Here is a 23,211-nt window from a genome sequence, read left to right on the forward strand (position 1 = left end):
CACTGTGAGGCAGGTAGTATTCTCAGGTTACATTTGAGGAAGTTGAGGCATGGAAAGACAGGGTAATCAAAAGACGAATAGTTGGAAGAATAAAATCAGCCCTGGGAAAAACCATTATATCTACTACTGCAGGCAGGAATCCCTCAGAAGAAATGCAGTAGCCATTATGGTCTACAATAGAGTCCAAAATGCAGTACTTGGATGCAATCTCAAAAACGACAGAATGATCTCTGTTTGTTTCCATGGCAAATCATTTAATATCATAGTAATCTAAGTCTATGCCCCAACCAGTAACGCTGAAGAAGCTGAAGTTGAACGGTTCTATGAAGACCTACAAGACCTTTTAGAACTAACACCCAAAAAAGATGTCCTTTTCATTATAGGGGACTGGAATGCAAAAGTAGGAAGTCAAGAAACACCTGGAGTAACAGGCAAATTTGGCCTTGGAATACGGAATGAAGCAGGGCAAAGACTAATAGGGTTTTGCCAAGAAAATGCACTGGTCATAGCAAACATCCTCTTCCAACAACACAAGAGAAGACTCTACACACGGACATCGCCAGATGGTCAACGCCGAAATCAGGTTGATTATATTCTTTGCAGCCAAAGATGGAGAAGCTCTATACAGTCAGCTAAAACAAGAACAGGAGCTGACTGTGGCTCAGATCATGAACTCCTTATTGCCAAATTCAGACTTAAATTGAAGAAGTAGGGAAAACCACTAGACCATACAGGTATGACCTAAATCAAATCCCTTATGATTATACAGTGGAAGTGAGAAATAGATTTAAGGGACTAGATCTGATAAGACAGAGTGCCTGATGAACTATGGAACGAGGTTTGTGACATTGTACAGGAGACAGGGATCAAGACCATCCCCATGGAAAAGAAGTGCAAAAAAGCAAAATGGCTGTCTGGGGAGGCCTTACAAATAGCTGTTTCACAGAAGAGAAGTGAAAAGCAAAGGAGCAAAGGAAAGATATAAGCATCTGAATGCAGAGTTCCAAAGAACAGCAAGAAGAGATAAGAAAGCCTTCCTCAGCGATCAATGCAAAGAAATAGAGGAAAACAACAGAATGGGAAAGACTAGAGATCTCTTCAAGAAAATTAGAGATACCAAAAGAGACACTGATGTATAGAACAGTCTTATGGACTCTGGGAGAGGGAGAGGGTGGGAAGATTTGGGAGAATGGCATTGAAACATGTAAAATATCATGTATGAAATGAGTTGCCAGTCCAGGTTCGATGCACGATACTGGATGCTTGGGACTGGTGCACTGGGACGACCCAGAGGGATGGTATGGGGAGGGAGGAGGGAGGAGGGTTCAGGATGGGGAACACATGTATACCTGTGGCAGATTCATTTTGATGTTTGGCAAAACTAATACAATTATGTAAAGTTTAAAAATAAAACAAAACTAAAAAAAAAACAGAAAAAAAGAAAATTAGAGATACCAAGGGAACATTTCATGCAAAGATGGGCTCGATAAAGGACAGAAATGGTATGGACCTAACAGAAGCAGAAGATATTAAGAAAAGGTGGCAAGAATACACAGAGGAACTGTACAAAAAAGATCTTCATGACCAAGATAATCATGATGGTGTGATCACTGACCTAGAGCCAGACATCCTGGCATGTGAAGTCAAGTGGGCCTTAGAAAGCATCACTATGAACAAAGCTAGTGGAGGTGATGGAATTCCAGTTGAGCTATTCCAAATCCTGAAAGATGATGCTGTGAAAGTGCTGCACTCAATATGCCAGCAAATTTGGAAAACTCATCAGTGGCCACAGGACTGGAGAAGGTCAGTTTTCATTCCAATCCCAAAGAAAGGCAATGCCAAAGAATGCTCAAACTACCGCACAATTGCACTCATCTCACACGTTAGTAAAGTAATGCTCAAAATTCTCCAAGCCAGACTTCAGCAATATGTGAACCATGAACTTCCTGATGTTCAAGCTGGCTTTAGAAAAGGCAGAGGAACCAGAGATCAAATGCCAACATCCGCTGGATCATGGAAAAAGCAAGAGAGTTCCAGAAAAACATCTATTTCTGCTTTATTGACTATGCCAAAGCCTTTGACTGTGTGGATCACAATAAACTGTGGAAAATTCTGAAAGAGATGGGAATACCAGACCACCTGACCTGCCTCTTGAGAAACGTATACACAGGTCAGGAAGCAACAGTTAGAACTGGACATGGAACAACAGACTGGTTCCAAATAGGAAAAGGAGTACGTCAAGGCTGTATATTGTCACCCTGCTTATTTAACTTATATGCAGAGTACATCATGAGAAATGCTGGGCTGGAAGAAACACAATCTGGAATCAAGATTGCCAGGAGAAATATCAATCACCTCAGATATGCAGATGACACCACCCTTATGGCAGAAAGTGAAGAGGAACTAAAAAGCCTCTTGATGAAAGTGAAAGTGGGGAGTGAAAAAGTTGGCTTAAAGCTCAACATTCAGAAAACGAAGATCATGGCATCCGGTCCCATCACTTCATGGGAAATAGATGGGGAAACAGTGGAAACAGGGTCAGACTTTATTTCTTTGGGCTCCAAAATCACTGTAGATGGTGACTGCAGCCATGAAATTAAAAGACGCTTGCTCCTTGGAAGGAAAGTTATGTCCAACCTAGATAGCATATTCAAAAGCAGAAACATTACTTTGCCAACAAAGGTCCGTCTAGTCAAGGCTATGGTTTTTCCTGTGGTCATGTATGGATGTGAGAGTTGGACTGTGAAGAAGGCTGAGCGCCGAAGAATTGATGCTTTTGAACTGTGGTGTTGGAGAAGACTCTTGAGAGTCCCTTGGACTGCAAGGACATCCAACCAGTCCATTCTGAAGGAGATCAGCCCTGGGATTTCTTTGGAAGGAATGATGCTAAAGCTGAAACTCCAGTAGTTTGGCCACCTCATGCGAAGAGTTGACTCATTGGAAAAGACTCTGATGCTGGGAGGGATTGGGGGCAGGAGGAGAAGGGGATGACAGAGGATGAGATGGCTGGATGGCATCACTGACTCGATGGACGTGAGTCTGAGTGAACTCCAGGAGTTGGTGATGGACAGGGAGGCCTGGCGTGCTGCGATTCATGGGGTCGCAAAGAGTCGGACATGACTGAGCGACTGAACGGAACTGAACTGGGAAAATTCAGTGAGCATGCACTCACAGTTGAAATCCACGGTCAATGCAGGCCACGTTGGCCTCAGTAATGCTCCAGCTGTCTCCACACACAAACATTTTTGTATCTTGGTCTGCAAGTTTTACTGCAACAATTCCTTCTGAATCTTGTTTTCCATTTGATAAGGAAACACTAAATTGCCCTGAAATTTAAAAAAAAAATTTTTTTTAAAGAATTAGCAACAGTCAGGCATTCATTTTTTCTCCTCTTGATTAAAAGCCTCTAAAGAAATAAAATGCATAATTTTTAATTAACTTTGAAAACTATGAAGATGTTAACAAATAATGGTAAACAATTATTTTATGAGTTTATTATGTATCAGTGGCTGAACTACCCAGTTGTAAAAAAAAAAAAATCATAAAATCCTTACATCAATTTTATGAAGACTAGGTGATATTTATTTCTGTTTTTACACATGAGGAACCTACATTTATCCAGTTTTATACATGAGATTAAGTTGCTTGCTCAAGGTGTGAAGCCAGGAATCTGTACTTGCCATATTGATCTGACTCCAAAATCCATGCTCTTAAAAGTAAGCCAAACAAGTAAAGAAAATGTAAGCAAGATTTACGTATTCTCACATACTTAGGGCACTGCATGCCTGAAGAGAACGGAAGTCTGACACTGATGAATAATCTCCACTATTGCTTTCCTCCTCTCCAACAGGTAAGAGAGCTGGACTCAGGGATCTTCCTTCCTCCTGTCCACAATACCTCAGCATCTTAACTCAGCAACACAAAAATATTTAGGCTACTGTGTTCTGGTGCACGTCATGGTATCTTTAAAAAGAGTGTTTCAAGCATTCTTCTGTAAATTCATGAAATGTCTGTGATAATTCATATCCAAAGACAATGAGCTTGAAACTTGCTGTCATAGTTCAAATTTCATGAGCACTTCTTGTTCACTCTCCACAGAGCTTTATGTACATGCTTTAAGTTTCACAAGAATCTTATGAGTTAGGAACTACTGTTACTCACATTTTACAGATGCGGAAACTGCAGTCCAGGGAGGCTGTACAGCTTGTCAATAATGGAGGGGGTGCTTGGAGGGGCTTGCAACTAAATCTGACTGACAGTGAGACCCTCAATCTTCTTATTTATTTTTGGTTGCACTGGGTCTTCATTGCCCCCCATGGGCTTCTCATTGCAGGGGCTTCTCTTGCCGTGGTACACAGGCTCTAAGGAGCATGGGCTTCAGTAGTTGTGGCTCCTGGGCTCTAGAGCGCAGGCTTGGTAGTTGTGGTGCAGGGGCTTAGTTGCTCCAAGGAATGTGGGATCTTTCTGGACCAGGGATTGAACCCATGTCTCCTGCATTGGCAGGCTGATTCTTTACCACTGAGTCACCAGGGCAGCCCAAGAGTCTTTTCATCTTAATCACTCCACTAATTCACGTATTAGGGTCCCAGCCTCCTCACTACATTAGGCACCTGGATGAAGTCTTGATAAGCTCTCTGATCTGATGTGTCGTTTGCTCGGGTGGAGTATGTCCTTGGCCAGCAGTGACCTGAGCTAAACCTCGGATCAGGGCTGATGAGGCTGGGGCTAGGGAGAGGGATAGGGATTGGTGGGATGGAAACTGGAAGAAATGACTGGGGTTGGGGGTCCAAAGAGGTTCTAGTTCAGTCCCAATCTCATGTAAAGCATTTCCCCCGGGGTTCTAAAGCAACTCAACAGCTCTGGGAACAATCCCTTTAGCCAAGTAGAAGTGAGAGTAGGGATGGTTCTGATGGGCTGGGCAGCATACAGTGGCATAGGCACTGGGATGGGAAGGACCAGTCTCAGGGTCACATGCTCTAGATTCAATGGCTGGCTGTGTTCTGATGATTCCTAATTTCTTTATTATCACCCCAACTACTACTGAGGGTCTAGAGAAGAATTTTGAGTTGTCATTATAACATTCCAAAGGAAAAGTATTTTCTAATAGAAAATATAGTAGACAATTTTCTTCTTAATATAATAAACTAGGCTTTTCCTACCTCCACCTGTGCATGCTCCAGTTTTTAAAAACTTTGCCTCAGGACGATAACATTCAAAACTCTTCTGCTGACAGTAAGTTGAGTAGCTTTTCCCATTAGTTGAACACACCCTGGTACCATTCTTCGGGCACTGATAAGGAAGTTTACAAAGACACGTCCCATCGATGCATTTCTGCCATGGTTGGCAGAAGACTTTGTTGCAGGAGAGATGTGTGTGTTTTTCAGTTAAGCACTTTTTATCCACGAAATCTTTTTGAGATGTGTCTTGTGTTGAAGTGGGCTATAAAGCATAAAATAAACATTAACTTAGCAACAAACTAAAATATTTTTAAAGATGAAAACCTGAAGGAAAGAAACAAAACTGACTCACCTACTCGACAGCATAGATAAGGGTGATGTGGTCTGGTGGTTTTTAGACTCAAACAACCCTGGCTTCTAGTCCCAACTTGGGCACTTACGGTTAAATTGGTCTTGAGCAAGTTACCTACCCTCATGAAACATGAGCTTCCTCATCTGTAAAATGGGGATATTATCTTCTATTTCACAAGGTTATTGCCAGGATTAGAAATAAGATGTGTATAATAGCTGAGAGGTACTAGGCATGAAATCAGTGGGAGCTGTAATTATTCAAAAGTCAAATAAAATTCTGCCTTTGAAGAAATCAACGTATCTCACCAGTCACCTTGCTGCTGCTGCTAAGTCACTTCAGTTGTGTCTGACTCTGTGCGACCCCACAGATGGCAGCCCCCCAGGCTCTCCCGTCCCTGGGATTCTCCAGGCAAGAACACTGGAGTGGATTGCCATTTCCTTCTCCAACGCATGAAAGGGAAAAGTGAAAGTGAAGTCGCTCAGTCGTGTCCGATTCTGTGCGACCCCATGGACTGCAGCCTACCAGGCTCCTCCGTCCATGGGATTTTCCAGGCAAGAGTTCTAGAGTGGGGTGCCATTGCCTTCTCTGCACCAGTCACCTTAAGGAGTAGCAAATTCGGTGCTGATTATAGTCTCATGGAATGAACTGATGAATGAAGTTGATTAATTCTATTAATAAATGCAAAACCATTTGCCAAACTCCTACTTTGTGCAAAATCCTGGTAAAATGAACATGACATTGGCTCCGTCTTTCAAGGGTTTGACATCTAGACAGTAAGATAGAAATACACATAATAACTAGGGTAAGTGATGCAACAGTCATACAAACAAGATGCAGTACTCTTGGAGATCCAGAGTGGGAGAGACTACATCTTTCCAGGGGCTTTTTTTGTTGTTGTTGCCACTCCATGGGGCATCGGGGATCTTAGTTTCCCAACTAGGGATCAGACTCTTGACCCTTGCAGTGGAAATGCAGAATCTTAACCACTGAACCACCAGGGAAGTCCCTCCAGGTGCATTTTAAAAGGCCTCACAGAGCATCTAAGCAGAGCGAGGAAAGTCAGGTGTTAGCAGAGGGTTGGTGCTAGCAAAACACAGGAAGGGTGGTGCACATCATGAGCAGTCCCACCTGATGGCTCTAGGCTTGTGTGTGCTTCAGCTGGGGTGGTCACGGGTTAGGAAACCCTGCCTAAGGAGTATACCAGCCAGAAGGGAGACAGGCAAGCCCATCTCTGGTAGACATGAGTCGAGGTAGACATGCTCAAGCTCCCTGGTAGACATGGGCCAAAGATGCCATCAGGACTGTGTTCTGGGTCCTTGGCCTAACTAGGAGGCTTAGGAACATTTCGAAGAAGAGCTGATGTCTGGATTGAGTTCTGAGAGTGCTCAGGAGGAGTCTACTGGCAGGGTGGGGTGGAGACACACTCCAGGCAGAACTGTGAAACCCTGACAGTAAAAACAGTGCATTTCAGGCTGAGGGATAGAGCAAGAGGGTGGTGGGGGATAAGGTAGCAGGTCCTGAGGGAGTCCCTGGGAGACTTTTTTTGAATTTCCTTAAATTTGCATTGGAGGAAGATCTTTCTGGAGATCAGCTCAGACAGCTAGGCAGGAGGCCAATTAGACCTGTGGGGGAATTCTCTGGCAGTCCAGTGGTTAAGACTCCACGCTTCCATTGCAGGGGCCCCTGGTCCATCCTTGGTTGGGAAACTAAGATCCTGTATATGATCAGTGCTGCTAAAAAAAAAAAAAAAAAAAAAAAAAGACCTGCAGGAATCCAGAGGAGATACAGTGAAGGCTGGAAATAGTTCAATTGAGTCAAAAGCCAGTTGTGGAAAGTTAATGCTCGCTCGCTCTCTGTGTGCTCAGGTATCCCTCTGAAGGATGGGCATCCTTTTATCTGGTCTCCCCAGCCTCAGGCCATAAGAGTCCCCAGCCCTCCCCAACCCCTACTCTTGCTCAGTGGGCAGAAACAAGTTAAACAATCTTTAAGGGCTGTGATGAAGAAAAAAATCAGTCACTTAAAGACCACATCAAACTTTGCAAAAGCTGTGAAAGTCATTCTATCTGACGTGATTTTTAGTAAACTTTATCAAATAACCAGGAAATTTGACAAATTTATCATTAAATACACCAATTTTTGATACACTGGTCTAGAATAAAATCTACTACTTAATACTTTCCATGGTTCCATGTACCTTTTTTTGGTAGCACTTATTAGAGTTGAACTTTGTAATTATTTAGCTCCTGTACCTTCTACTGATAAAATTTAAGTGCCCTGACAGCTAGGACAGTCACCCTTTTAGGGACAATCACCTTTCTATTGAAAAATCAATATTTTAATTGGGTGAAAATTTTTCTTTTTTCCCCAAATTTATCCCTTTCTGAGGTGTCATTTTCCCCTGAGTTTTAGACTGAAACCTGGACAAGTGTCTTCGACTTTTCAGTCATTCTTAGAGCAAAAACAACAAATTAAAAGACACTTGGTCTCACGAAGAGTCACATATTGAAGGAGGAAACAGAACAGGCTCCATCTTGAGAGCAGGACTCAATCTCGGGCTGGACTGTGGACTTTGAGTTATTTATGCCCAGTATCTATGGAAGCAACATACCAACTGGAAAACCAGAACCCCCCCACCGCCCCCCACCCCATGGAAGAGCCCCAGGGCTTGTACCTAGACTCTCGGGGCCTAAAAGAATACCCTAATTATCTGTGTAACCGAACAGAATCATAAAATCTATTAATGCTTATTGGAGTATGACCACAGGCCTATTGATAATTGTCCACTGTTAACTACCTAGGCTTAAGGCCTATGAATCATGGGTTAACTTTGATTGTATCTTTCTTTTCCTTTGTTCAGACTAGTTTCAGGCAATCTGGGGAGGTGGGTTTGGGGACATACACTTAGGGTATATAGATCAGATCAGATCAGTCGCTCAGTCGTGTCCAACTCTTTGCGACCCCATGAATCGCAGGGTATATAAGGTCTTCACAAAAACTGGTCGGGGTCCTTGGCTAAGAGGAGACTCTGCCTTGGGCCCGCCGCTGTAATAAACTGCACTCCACTATCTGCATTGCCCTTCTGAGTGAGTTTGTTTCCCGGAATGTGTGGCTACAACAACATAACAGCAAGGAATTATATAGACTCTGACCTTCACTTCAGATGAAGCTTCTGTCTCCTTGCTCAGACTTGCTTCAGGGGCATGGTGAGCCTGGAATGCATTGAATGAACGGTGAAAAACAAAACACACAAACAACCCAAAAGACCCCCAAAAAACAAACCAAAAAAAAAAAAAAAAAAACCCACCCACACACACACACACACACAAAGAACACTGAGGAGAATTTTACCCTTTTTAGTAGCTGAAGATGTGGAATAAGCAGAAGATATTTTGCTTTTCAGCCAGAGAGATGTTGCTCATGTGTCTAATTTTGCAGAGAGCTTCAGAAGAGGAAGCTGAAAAAAAGGCCACTGAATTTGATGAACAAAGATGACTGGGATCCTTGAGGCAGAAGTTTTAGCTGAATGTCAGAGGCAGAGACCAGACCTTGGTGAGCTGAGGCCAGAATGGGCAGTGAAGAAATGGAAACAGAAGCATGTGCTAACTCTGTTGATTGGTCCTGTACTCAGACATGGGAGACTGAACACAGACTTTACAGAAACTTCTGCCTCCTCTCCAAGTTTCATCAAAATGAGAGTAATATAATTAAAAAAAAAAGGCATAATCAATAAGGCCAAGGAGAATGGGGGAGAGGATTATAGACTTGGGATATTATTGAAAGGTTGGAAGCTGGAAAGCAGATGGGCAGGTGGTAATAGGTTTAGCACACGACAGAGCAATGAAACCCAAACCTAATGAGGGAAGTCCATAAGAATAAAGCAAATTAACCCCCAGAGGACCCCAGAAAAGCTTAGGAACTGGGGCCCCTACTACTTCTGAAGAAGATGGAGTGGCTAAAAGAACCAAAGGATTAGTTAAAAGAATGGCTGTATGAATATGTTTTTAAGGAATCTCATATAAACAACAGAAGAAACAACAAATATTTGAAAGTTGTCGTCTCTAGTTAGAGAGAATCAAGGGTGAGGAGGTGTGTGTGAGAGAGGTGTTTAATGTTATGTGTATCTGTGTTAGTCGCTCGGTCATGTCTGACCCTTTGTGACCTCAAGGACTGTAGCCTTCCAGGCTCCTCTGTCCATGGGATTCTCCAGGCAAGAATACTGGAGTGGATTGTTATTCCTTTCTCCAGAGGATCTTCCTGACCCAGGGATTGAACCTGGGTCTCCTACATTGCAGGCAGATTCTTTACCATCTGAGCCACCAGGGAAGTCCATCTAAGCCCAACCAATTGTTAAATAAATTATTAAATATTTTAATATCACCATGATTTTAAGCCATGTGGTATTATTTGCCTTTGTAATTGTATATAGAATTAATTTAGTAAAAAACAGCTAAATGAAAAAGAAGGTCATCATGCTTTCAGTATAGAAAGCATTAAGGTTAGGCTTTGAAGGGGAAAAAAATGGAAAGATAGTATCATAAAGGGACACAGTAAAGAGAGATTTTTGTTGTTAGGTGAGATTTCATCATGAGTAAAGGGTAAGGTCAGTAATCCAATGGAATGGGAAAGATGGAAGCTTTAAGAGAGAAAGGGCAAAATTGTTAGAATAAGGTTGAGGATGGGATGGGAGAAGGTGTAACCAGAGCATGGGGGAGCAGATTGCCTTTGGAATTAAGCAGTTTTCTATTTCTTAAATTTCTTATTGTAAGTGCAATCAATTTTATGATAATATTACCATTTAAAATTTAAGATTGATGGTAATGGCAAATACCAACACTGTGGCTGCTGACAATGGCAATAATCAAAGGAAAGTTAGAAAATTATTTGTGATGGCTGAAAACAGTAAAAGTAAGGCTTTCTTATTCACTGTGTAAAACCTGATGGCAAAAAGTTTTACCCTAAAGGGACTGGGTAAGTCACAGTTGCCCATGGATCCTCAATGTCTAGAGCAGTAGGCTGATGATCTTAGAGGACATTATTAAAGGGGTTTGTACATGCATTTTTACACCAGTGTTTGCTGTAGACAGAATATAAACTATTCCTCATACATTCATGTGTATTTATCTTTTCAATGTGTGTGGAAGCTGTTAAAATTAATAAGAAGCAAAGTTATTTAAATCATCACTGAAATTATATTGATTGTGTAACTTCCTTCCTTCCTACAATAACGGATACTAAAATTACAGCTACTATTCTGCCTATGGTTGATGGTGAAAGGTAGAGTGGTGGATCTAAGTATTTTCTTAGGATTTGTTTTTGTGGTAAACATAATACTATTTACTAAAATCTTATGTAACTCTTACTTCCAAGCAAATGGTGAGGCTGCATTTCCTTCTTGTGGCTGGATGTGGTGGTGACTTGCTTTGCCCACAGAAATGTGAGCTGAAGTAACATGTATTGGTTTCGGGTAGAAACATTTAATTTCCAGTGCTCAACAATGCTACTTACTTCTGCTCTGCTATGGTGATCAGGGGAACATGTGTTTCAGAGGCACCACAGAATCAAACCAGCTCAGAAGGTTGGGCCAACACATGGAGGACGTGTTCACTGGAGAGTTACCCAGACCCACAGTCTTTGCACGAGAAAAAATTAACTTTTCTTATGCCAAGCCACTAAGATTTGAGGATTGGTTCTTATTGGAGTGTAGCCAAAACTGACTGATACAGATAGCCATCTAGAAATAGTCTTTATAATCCCAAACCTTGAGAACCACTTATCTAGGGAGATTGGGACCAACTGAATCATTCTGTGTGTGAGCTACGTGTGAGCTGATGGAGTACGCTACAGAAGCCTTTTCCCCATTTTTATTGAGCCTGGAATTTAAAGCTGAAAAAGAAGAGTGCCAAATACATGAAAAGTACTCCCAGTTGTAGCTGGGACTGTCTGCCTCACTCATGTGAGGTGTATAATTGTGCAAATGCAGATTCTTGGACCCAAGCAGTAGACCTCCTGAATTAGAATTTCTGAGGGGAGATCTTGAATCTGTACTGTAAACAAGCTCCATAAAGATTCTTATACTCCCCAAGGATGGAGAGCCACTCCTATTGTGCAATAATTTTCAAAGTGGATTACATAAACCCCGGAGATGTGAAGATAACCCAGAGGGTGAAATAACTTTGTATATTTTATTGAAAAAGTAGAAAGACAGAAATGAACCTTTTCTAATATTTGAATATGGATTGGCTCTTCACAGCATATTCACTCACTATTTATTGAGAGCCTACTATGTGCTGGGCACTGTTCTGGGTCCTGGGGACACAAGCGCAAAAAGTAAATAAAGAATAAACATAGGGACCTCCCTGGTGATCCAGTGGCTAAGACTCTGTGTTTCCAATGCAGGGGGCCCAGGTTCAGTCCCCGGACATGCATGACATCCCACACGTCACAATTAAAGATTCCAAATAAGACCCAGTGCAGACAAATAAATAAATATTTTTTTAAAAAAGAATAAATATGTAGTATGACACAAGGTGACAAATACAAACACACAGTAAGAGAAAGAGAGAAATTGTGGAGAGTGAGGGGAAGGATTGCTATTTTTGCATATAGGGTTGTCAAGGAAGACTTTGAGGAAAAGTTTACCTTGGAGCAGATGCCTGAAGGTGAGTGAGGAAGCCACGCAGATATCTAGGGGTGAAGTGTCAGAGTCAGAGGAAACAGCCAGAGCAAAAGTTGAGGGCTAGAAGTATATGTGATGTGCTCTTGGACCAGGACACTGGTGTGGCTGGAGGGCTGTGAATGGCTGAAGGGAGAACAGGAGGAGATGAGGCCAGAGAATTGGAGGGATGTGTGATTGATCCCATAGGACCTTGTTGGCTACTGGAAAGACTTTGGCTTATCCACTGGAGGATGTGAGCAAATGATGTTGAGAGGGTAGGCCGATAATGAAGAATTGGTAAAGGAGATAAGAAGACGTGGCCAGTGAAGTAAAAGACAAATAAACAGAAAATGGTGACACAGAGGCAGAGAGAAGGAAGGGATGATTAGCAGTTGTGTGATACTCCTCCAGTAAGACGGGGATCTTGACAAAGGTTATTTTGGTAGAATGTGGGAACTCAAGCCAGACTGGGTTGGGAAGCCCCAAGAAATAATAGAAAGAGAAATTGAGCATAGCAACTTTTTTGAAGATTAGATGTCAAGAAGCACAGAGAAATGGGGTCATAATTGGAGGGCATTATTGACTACACTAAAGCCTTTGACTCTGTGGATCACAGCAAACTGGAAAATTCTTAAAGAGATGGGAACACCAGACCACCTTACCTGACTCCTGTGAAACCTGTGTGCAGGTCAAGAAGCAACAGTTAGAACCGGACATGGAACAACAGACTAGTTCAAAATTGGGAAAGGAGTACGTCAAGGCTGTATATTGTCACCCTGCTTATTTAACTTATATGCAGAGTACATCATGTGAAATGCCAGGCTGGACGAAGCACAAACTGGAATCAAGATCACCAGGAGAAATATCAATAACCTCAAATATGCAGATGACACCACCCTATGGCAGAAAGTGAAGAGGAACTAAAGAGCCTCTTGATGAAGGTAAAAGAGGAGAGTGAAAAAGCTGGCTTAAAATTCAACATTCAGAAAACTAATATCATGGCATCTGATCTCATCACTTTATGGCAAATAGATGGGAAACAATGGAAACAGTGACAGACTATTTTCTTGGGCTCCAAAATCACTGCAGATGGTGACTGCAACAATGAAATTAAAGGAGACATGCTCTTTGGAAGAAAACCTATGATAAACCTAGACGGCATATTAAAAAGCAGAGACATTACTATGCCAACAAAAGTCCGTCTTGTCAAAGCTATAGTTTTTCCTGTAGTCATGCATGGATGTGAGAATTCGAAGGCTGAGCATTGACAAATTGTTGATTTTGAACTGTGGTGTTGGAGAAGACTCTTGAGAGTCCCTTGGACTGCAAGGAGTTTAAACCAGTCAATCCTAAAGAAATCAGTCCCAAATATTCATTGGAAGAACTGATGTTGAAGCTGAAGCTCCAATACTTTGACCACCTGATGTGAAGAGCTGACTCAGAAGAAAAGACCCTGACGCTGGGAAAGATTGAAGGCAGGAAGAGAAAGGGATGACAGAGGATGAGATGGTTGGATGGCATCATCAACTCAAGCTCCAGGAGATGGTGAAGGTCAGGGAAGTCTGGCGTGCTGCAGTCCATGGGGTTGCAAAGAGTTGGACATGACTGAGTGACTAAACAACAACATGGGGTCAAGAGAAGGTTTCTCTTTTAGGATGGCGAATCATATTCATGTGCTTGATTATGGGACATTATAGACTATATCATCTAGTTTTAGCTGAAATAATCTTCGCAGATGGACAAGTGATTTAGAGATGCATGTAGTGAAATGATACCAGATTGACAATAATGCCAAAATACAGCATCAATAAACAAGAATGGCAGAGTCTACACTTCCAGCTACAGCAGAAGCTGTTCATTAGCCACACCATGGGCTTCAAGATCCCACAATCCATGTGAATCCAATAGAAAGCTAATCAGATATGAAAAGAAGCCAACCCTCCCCCAATCAATAATATTAAAGAGACTAACTGAAATATAGGTTTCCATCAAATATCATTATTGAAACTTTCCCTGTCTTTATTATGTGTGTTGACTTAGCAGCAGCAGCTCTTTGTAAGGTATCTTTTCCAACTAATATGATATTAAAATCAAATGAAAAAATTTAAAAATAGTGTATTTGATGATGATATGTCATTAAAGATTAACAGTAAGATTATTATTAAAGTACTTGTTTTTAAAATTTTCTTTTTTAAAGTATATTTATACAGTAGAGTATATATTATTTATAAATAAATAAATTCACATATACTGGGGGAACATGCACAAAAATTTTTAGTGAGTACTACTATAGCCTAGTTATCTCTAAAACATGACTCAATTCCCTTAGCTGCTGTTTCTTTTTTTTTTAGGGGGGATCATTTCTTTGGTATTTGTGATTCTGTGATAATTATCCTGCTGTAAACTTTATCTTTTTATTCTAGGCAGGAGTACGGGTTAGCCTTTTTGTTAGCCATGGCACGTGGATTGTGGGATCTTAGTTCCTCGACCAGGGATTGATCCTGCACCCTTGGCAGTGAAAGCATGGTGAAAGGCCTAAGCACTTGACCTCCAGGGAATTTCCCAGTGAAGCCATTTTAGATGCACAGTTGGTTATTAGACAACAAACAAGAAAAAAAAAAGCAATCTACTATCCCACCCTGGTATACAGCCATATAGCTTTACCTGTGATTTCTTCACTGCCTTTGACTTTCCTCTTTTTCTAAAATTATCCTATAAACAAAAGAAAAAAATGATCAGTTATGACCAAGTAGAGCAAAAGTCCACCATTTTCCGTCCTACTGCTTGCTGTAAAAAAGTCGAAAATTCCCCTTCTACTGCTAACTAGTTGTGTAATTTTTTGTAAATGACTTTACCTTTATGGTTGTTTCTTCTTCTGTGAAATGTGGAAAAGAAAAATAATATCCTCACAGAGCTGTTGTGAATAGCAAGTGCAAAATACATGGGACGGCACAAATAAACACTCAAGATCCTGCACAGACGCTAATGTGATGCTGACCGCGGTAGACTGCTTATGGCCCCAGGCCTACTGCTCTTCATCCTGTCCTTTGCTGTTATCTCTTCCTCCAGAGAGGGGAGGTATATTTTCCTACTTCCAGATTCTGGGCCTGGCCAGTGACTTGCTTTGGACAATAGGAAGTCAGCATATGTGACGTAAGAGATGCTTGGAGGGTACTTGTGCAACTGGGTTTGTCCTTCTGCTTCTCTGCCATAGCTGTGGGAAGAAGATGATCAGGCCAGCAAAGAAGAATCACTCCAGCTGAGCCCACCTTAGATGAGATGATCTCCAGCTAACCTGTAGGCGAGTAAACTAAATCAAGTTACATGCCACTGAGATTTTGTGATGATTGTATCATGATGACCAACAGGTACAATCAGGGTTTCCCTGGAAAACACTGAGGAATAAGATGGAAAAGTTTCAAAAAGAGTAAGCAATATAAACTTTTGTCTTTCTTCCAGAAGTGAATAAACAGCTCATATCCTGAAAGTTAACAGTCATATCAGAACATTTCCACTGAAAGAGTTTTAGGCCCTATGCAGCCTCAGTTCCTTCTCATCGTGGTCTTCACTAGCAATTTTCCCCTCCAATTTTATTTCAGGGTCATTTCCATCACTTTTGCCTCAGAGAGTACAAAACAAAACAAAACAATGGTGTAGTTTCTTGGTCTTGTTTTGTTATAATGAATGTAAAATGGATGAAAAATTTTTTTCATTTTTAATTGATATTTTTTAAAATAGAAAACACATAAAAATATTACAAACATGTTCAAAAGGGTGCCTGTAAAAATTATATTTCTCTCCTGTTTTCCATTCAGTCACTCAAGCACTACGCAGAGTCAACCACTTAATAGTTCCTAGTGAACCTTTCCGGAGAAGGCAATGGCACCCCACTCCAGTACTCTTGCCTGGAAAATCCCATGGATGGAGGAGCCTGGTGGGCTGCAGTCCATGGGGTCGCCGAGAGTTGGACATGACTGAGCGCCCACTTTCACTTTTCACTTTCATGCATTGGAGAAGGAAATGGCAACCCACTCCAGTGTTCTTGCCTGGAGAATCCCAGGGACAGGGGAGCCTGGTGGGCTGCCATCTACGGGGTCGCACAGAGTAGGACACGACTGAGGCGACTTAGCAGCAGCAGCAGCAGTGAACCTTTCCAGAGATCATCACTGTATATGTGAACCCATACTTTACTAATTCTGCACCCCCAACACCAGTATAGTTTACAACCAGTAGCCAACAAAGGGAATTTAGATTGTTTTCAATGTTCTGTTATTATAAAGTGTTGTGATAAATCTCCTCGTATAATACACATTATTTCCCCCATATGCTAAGTATATTTGTCAGTACTTACCTGGGAGTAACACTGCTGAATCAAAGAAATGAGCAGTTTTAGTTTAGAAAGATATTGGCTAATTTCTCTCTCTAGTGTGCATGCTCAGTTGCAAACTCTTGTGACCCCATGGACTGTAGCCCACCAAGCTCCTCTGTTCATGAAATTTTCCAGGCAAGAATACTGGAGTGAGTTGTCATTTCCTACTACAGGAGATCTTCTCCACCCAGGGATGAACCTGGGTCTCCTGAATTGGAAGGTGGATTCTTTACCACTGAGCCACCTGAGAAGCCCTTCTCTCTCTAGAAATTGCTCAAATTTGAACTCTTATCATCAATATATCAGTTCAGTTCAGTCGCTCAGTCATGTCCAACTCTTTGCAACCTCATGAACTGCAGCACGTCAGGCTTCCCCGTTCTCACCAACCCCTGGAGCTTGCTCAAAGACATGTACATTGAGTTGGTGATGCCATCCAATCATCTCATCCTCTGATGTCCCCTTTGTCTCCTGCCTTCAATCTTTTCCAGCAATATGATCTTTTCCAATGAGTCATTTCTTTGCATCAAGTGACCAAGTATTCGAGTTTCAGGTTTGTTGAAACAGTTTCAGCTTCAGCATCAGTCCTTCCAACAAATATTCAGGACTGATTTCTTTTAGGATTGACTGGTTGGATCTCCTTTCAGTCCAAGGGACTCTCAAGAGTCTTCTCCAACACACAGTTCAAAAGCATCAGTTCTTCGGCACTCAGCTTTCTTTATGGTCCAACTCTCACATCCATATATGACTACTGGAAAAACCATATCTTTGACTAGATGGACCTTTGTCCATTATAGAGAGGTGAAGTCATGTCTCTGCTTTTTAATATACTGTCTAGGTTGGTCATAGCTTTTTTTCCAAGGAGCAAGTGTCTTTTAATTTCATGGCTGCAGTCACCACGTGCAGTGATTTTGGAGCCCCCCAAAATAAAGACAGCCACTGTTTCCATTGTTTCCCCATCTACTTACCATGAAGTGATGGGACTGGATGCCATGATCCCAGGTTTTTGAATGTTGAATTTTAAGCCGCATTTTCACTCTCCTCTTTCACTTTCATCAAGAGGCTCTTTAGTTCTTCTTAGCTTTCTGTCATAAGGGTGGTGTTATCTGCATATCTGTGGTTATTGATATTTCTCCAACCCCATGGACTATACAGTCCATTGTATTCTCCAGGCCAGAATATTGGAGTGGGTAGCTTATCCCTTCTCCAGGGGTCATCAGTATATGACAGGGCCTATTTTCCATCTTCTTGACCACAGAACAGAAAACATTAAACATTTTTATCTTTGTCAATTAGGTATATAAGAATGTCATTAGAGAATAGTTTTATCTGCATTTTTTCCCCAACGACTGAGGTTGAACACCTTTTTTTTTTAATTAACTGATCTGTGGCTGTTCTGGGCCTTCACTGCTGCATATAGGCCCTCTCTAGGTGCTGCAAGTGGAGCCTCCTCCCCAGTTGTGGTGCTTCTCATGGCAGTGGCTTTGCTTGTTGCGAAGCACAGGCTCCAGAGTGCATGCGCCCGGCGGTTGTGGTGCAGGGGCTTAGCTGCCCCACAGCATGTGGGATCCTCCCAGACCAGGGATGGAACCCGTGTCCCCTGCGTTGTCAGGCGGATTCTTAGCCACCGGATCACCAGGGACATTCTAGGTTCATTATCTTTTATCAAATTTCAGAAGTTTTTGGTTATTACTTCTTCAAATATTCTCCGACTATCTCTTCTCCTTCTGAGATTCCAATTGTGTGTATACTGATGGTTTCTCTTTTTATTATTCTTTCTGCTCCTCAGATAATTTAATTGACCAATCTTCAGCTTCACTTACTCTTCTGCCTGCTCAAATCTGCTGTTAAAACCCTCTAGTGAATTCTTTGTTATACTTTTCAGTCTAATTCCTTTTATAATTTCTATCTTTCATGGATATTCTCTATTTGTTCCTACATCCTCCTTGTTTTTTTTTTGGGGGGGGGCGGGTATTTGAATATATTTAAGATGTTTGACTTAAAGTCTTTGGTGAGTTCAAAGTCTGTTCTTCCTCAGAAATAATTTCTCCTGTGAATGGGCCATATTTTCTTGTTTCATTGCATGCTTCATATTCTTTGTTGGAGACTGGATATTTTTAATATTATAATTTGTAATTCTTGAAATCAAATTCTTTCTTCTTCTCAGGGTTTGCTTTCCTTGATTCCTGTAGACTATAGCTATTTACTAATTTTTCAAAACTGTTTCTATAAAGGTTTTTTTTTTCTTTTTTGTCATGTGTGGTTTCTGAAGTCTTGGTTTCTTTACCTTGCATTTAGCTAGGATTTAGACAAAGATTTCCTTCAACACAAGCAACCAGAGAGAGAGGAAGAGAAAGGGAAATGGACAGGGAGGGGAAAAAAGAGAAAGGAAAGAAGAAGGAAATGAAAGAAAGGAAAGAAGGAAAGAAAAGAATAAGGAATCCTTGAAATTGAAAACAACAAAAAAACCTATTCCGAGCTTGCAAATTGGCTGTGTGCTGGGGCACTTCAGTGCTCAGTACTTAACCAGAGTGTTGACAATTCTGTCTTAGCTTTTACTTCACATTTGCACTGAGCCTGGAGGTCTAGGCTTAGGGTCTTCTTAGGTGTTTTCTGGGCTTCTTGCCCTTGGCATGTGCGTTGCTTTCTTAATTCCCCAGGATACACAGGGGCTTTTGAATGCCCTAACTTCCAGCTGAAACTCTAACTTTCCCTTCCAAGCTTCCGCACTCTGTTGTAGGCCTCAACTGTTTTGTCTCAGGTGGTGGTAGATTGTTTGCTTGCCTTTATAATGTTTTTGAGGAATGCCTGCTGCCTTTCCACTCTGAGTTCCAAGTTAGATGAAACAAAGACAAATTTATTGTCCAGTCTTTCAAGTAGCCCCTGGATAGGTTAGAACAGACAAACACAATTTCTTTTTAAATAAAGTCTGCTCTGCTCCATTTAGAACTGGGACTAGAGTTCCACACTGGGAATCTGGATTGCTATCTTCAAGACCGCCACTGAGTTGGTATCTGGGTGGGGTAAGGGCAAGTAGAAATACTGCAGTTTTCCTGCCATTTTTAAGTTGCCTTTTTCCTTCATTCAGCAGTCACTTGGGTACTGTAGGACTTTGATAACTGGAGTTCTGACAAAGTTGGTTTTGAACGTTTGCTTGACTTTTCTGGTTTTTTTTTCTTGGTGGAGGGACAAGTGTTTGGATTTGCCTACTCTGCCTTGCTGGCTGACATCACTCTCTACACTGTGTATTGCCTCTGTGCATATTCTCTTTCCAGATCTCATCACTCTGTTGACCATCACCCCAGTTCTTTCCTTCCAAAATACTACCCATATAAACCGAATTTTATAATATGCTTTTAGGGTTAAAAAAAAAAAATTAAAGGTTTTGGTCAGGGATTATGTCACAGCCAAGTATATCACAGTATTTAACCATAGTGACTAAAATATTTGGCTTCCCTATTCATTACTGGGACTTCCCTGGTGGCTTTGATGGTAAAGAAACTGCCTGCAATGCAGGAGACGGTTGGATCCTTAGGTTGGGAAGGTCCTGTGGCGAAGGGAATGGTATGTACTCCAGAATTTTTGCCTGGGGAATTCCAAGGACCGAGATCCCTGTTCCTTAATACCCCTTTGTTATTGACACAGCAGCCACTCCCTCTGCACTCTGAGTTTCTTTCCCACCCTTTCCTAAGTCCCCTTACCTCTTTGTCCAGGTAGGTTCAGTAAAACCAGGATTCTCATCTCACTGTTCAGAACAACTTCATTGCCAGCCCACCCATTGACATAATCCACTTTCAAATCAGTACATCGAAATGTTTTGATATAAAAAGGGAGTGGGGCTTTTTATCCCCTAGAAGGAAATCTGCTCCCAGCTTTTAAAATACAAAACTTTCTCCCAGCTGTACATATTTTATTTCATGTTGAAAATGTAGATATTTTAAAACTTAGAACATATTTATGTTGTCTCTATGGTTGTTGCTCTTCAACCGCTAAATCAGGTCTGATTCTTTGTGACCCCATGGACTGTAGCCCACCAGGCTCCTCTGTCCATGGGATTCTCCAGGCAAAAATACTGGAGTGGTTGCCATTGCCTTTTCCAGGGGATCTTCCCAACCCAGGGAAGAACCCAGGTCTCCTGCATTGGCAGGTGGATTCTTTACTGCTGAGCCACCAGGGAAGCCCCTATCTCTATGGTAAACTCCATTTAAAAATGATTATTTCTCAGCAGGTGGCATAAAAAATCATTCCATTTTCTTTTATAAAGAAATAATAATAGTATTTTACGAAGTCATGGTTTCAAAATGCTGTTTCTTAAAGGAATGAAGACAATTTTATGATTGGATGATTGTTCAGTAAAAGAAAGAGGCTCTTTTCCTTTGTGTAAGTGAAAACTATTTTCAGTTTTCTTTTTTATTCTGTTTTTGTTCCAGGAACCCAAAATGTGGCTGAAATACCTTTTTTCAGAAAACAAATTTCTCTTGTTATCATGCAACACACATTTATCTGGTATTTAAAAAAGAAAAATGAGAATGAATAAGACAAAATTTTTGAACTCTGAAAATTCATTAATACATAAAACATAAAAATCATGAGTAATCCCATTACTCAGAGATACTAACTGTTATCTGTTTAATATACACTCCTCATGAACTTTTAAACTGCCATTTATATAAGCATTTATTAATATATTTGTGTATTTATGTGTGTGTGTATTTTTCTTAACAAAAATAAGATTTTAGTGAGGCATTTTTTAATTTCAATAAATATAAAAGCACCATTTTAATGTGGTAGTTATTTCTGGATGTGCAATAATTTAATCTATTTTAATCAACAAGCACTTACTTTATTTCCATTTGTTTTATACTCTAAACATTGCATATATAGTTTAGAACTTATAAGTTTAGAACTATAGTTCTATAGTTTAGAACTATACTTAAACTTATAGTTTAGAACTTAAGTATTTAATTCTGATATCTTAGGTAGTTCTCTTTAAACATTTTCTGGTATAAACAGACTTTAAAACAAAACAATTTTTGGAATTATTTCAACTCTTTGATCACAAAAGTAGGCAATCATCAGCAAGTCTCCAAAATGTCTTAAACATTTCTAACCTTAACAGGCTACCTTCCAGACTGGCTACAATCTGTTGTTTTGGCTTTAACTCCTTGAGTTGCCTACAAAGTCTCTACTCTGATCAAGTGGGTTTATTCATGGAGAGGAGCCCAGTGCTTTGCTGTCTTTCTGGCCATACCACTTGCTGTTTTTCAGGCTGAAAATCATTTCCTCTTTCTCTCCACTGATCAGATCTAATCCAGAATTATGCTGCTGCTGCTAAGTCGCTTCAGTCGTGTCCGACTGTGTGTGACCCCATAGCTCAAATCCCACTTGGCCCATAAACCCTTCCCAATCTCTGAGCAGGAAGGGATTTTTCCTCTCATTAAAGTCCCTTGGCAGATGATGATATTTGTGCCATTTTTTGGCAATTAAATATATATGTCTTATAACAGTTCCTTCTCATGTTTTCAAATATTTTTCAAATTATGCTTATTATTTCCTCATTGGTATATTTGTATCTTCTTTCTACAACTGTACAAAAGGCTATTGAAGGAAGGATCAGTCTTGCCTATCTCTATACCTTGCACATAGATAGGGCTTGATAAATGTTTACTGATTTAATAATTACTATAAATCATAGATTTATTAGTAAAATTTTCATTCAGTCCAATCTCTATGCACAGATAATAGCATATGAAAAAAAGCAATTTCTTCAAGCTCTTTCATCAAGATATAACATAAAATCTTGGTTACTGACTAAATACTGTCATCGTTGGCAAGTGAACTATGTAATCTTTAAGTCAAAATAATATCCTTGAGATTTTTTTCTGTATTTTTACAATATTTGAAATACCTACTTAAAAGTTTGTATAAATATTGAATTGCTTACCTCACAAAAACTTAAGTAGAAGCACAAAAGTAAGAGAATGACATGACCAAGCTTCATGTTGGAGACAATCAAGGTCTGTGTCTCTACTGTGGACTCCTCTGCACCCCAGGTATTCTTTGAAATTTAATTTTTAACCTCTGAAAAAATATTTAAAAAGAGCAGGCCTCCTAAAGAGCTTTGTACTTTTGAACTCGTGGAGAATTTGGCAAAAATCCAGAGTTTTACCGTAAATGAAACCAAAAAGACCTCAGCAAATAGCTGAGGGACTGTTTCCCGCAGAGAAAACTGATGCCCCACCTCAGTACTGAACAATGCCTTATTCTGTTTGCTACAGTAGGCAGAAACCACGAAATTTCTTATGCTTTGGTAAACACAGAATCATATTTTTCTTTAAGGACGAAGACTAGGAAATGGTAAGGAGTAAAAAGTCCATTGTATTGAATGCTATGCTGAACACTAAAAATCCTCACCAAAATGCTTCTTTATCAATCATGGGTTGTCCTGTGATAAATTCTTTTTCTCTCAGCAGAAATGCTGTCACGGTTTGATTCTCCTGAAGCAGATGTGAGACAGAGTTTGGGGTGGGAGATACTTGTCAGGAATCAGCTCCTGGGAAAGGAAAGGAGGAGAAGCAGGAATGAACAGAAAGAGAAAGCAAACTGCAATGTGGGTTCAACAAAGCCTTGGCCAGCTTGGGGGAGTGGTGGGGTGGTGGGG

General features: G+C 40.8%; 1 protein-coding gene across 1 annotated transcript in view; it reads right to left on the reverse strand.

Annotated features, from left to right (window-relative positions):
* Window positions 1–22,584, reverse strand: part of CFI (complement factor I) — a 49,597-nt gene extending 27,013 nt beyond the window's left edge. Inside the window, exons 1-5 of the mRNA XM_055587956.1 lie at window positions 22,495–22,584; window positions 14,849–14,896; window positions 8,679–8,738; window positions 5,160–5,439; window positions 3,173–3,326 (exon numbers count right to left, since the gene is read on the reverse strand). Of these exons, the coding sequence (XP_055443931.1) occupies window positions 3,173–3,326; window positions 5,160–5,439; window positions 8,679–8,738; window positions 14,849–14,896; window positions 22,495–22,551 (599 nt within the window). The 5' untranslated portion in view covers window positions 22,552–22,584. The remainder of the gene's footprint in view (window positions 1–3,172; window positions 3,327–5,159; window positions 5,440–8,678; window positions 8,739–14,848; window positions 14,897–22,494) is intronic.
* Between the last annotated feature and the right edge of the window lie 627 nt (window positions 22,585–23,211).

Source organism: Bubalus kerabau, chromosome 7 (assembly GCF_029407905.1).
Source record: "Bubalus kerabau isolate K-KA32 ecotype Philippines breed swamp buffalo chromosome 7, PCC_UOA_SB_1v2, whole genome shotgun sequence".
In the NCBI taxonomy this organism is placed as follows: Eukaryota; Metazoa; Chordata; class Mammalia; order Artiodactyla; family Bovidae; genus Bubalus; species Bubalus kerabau.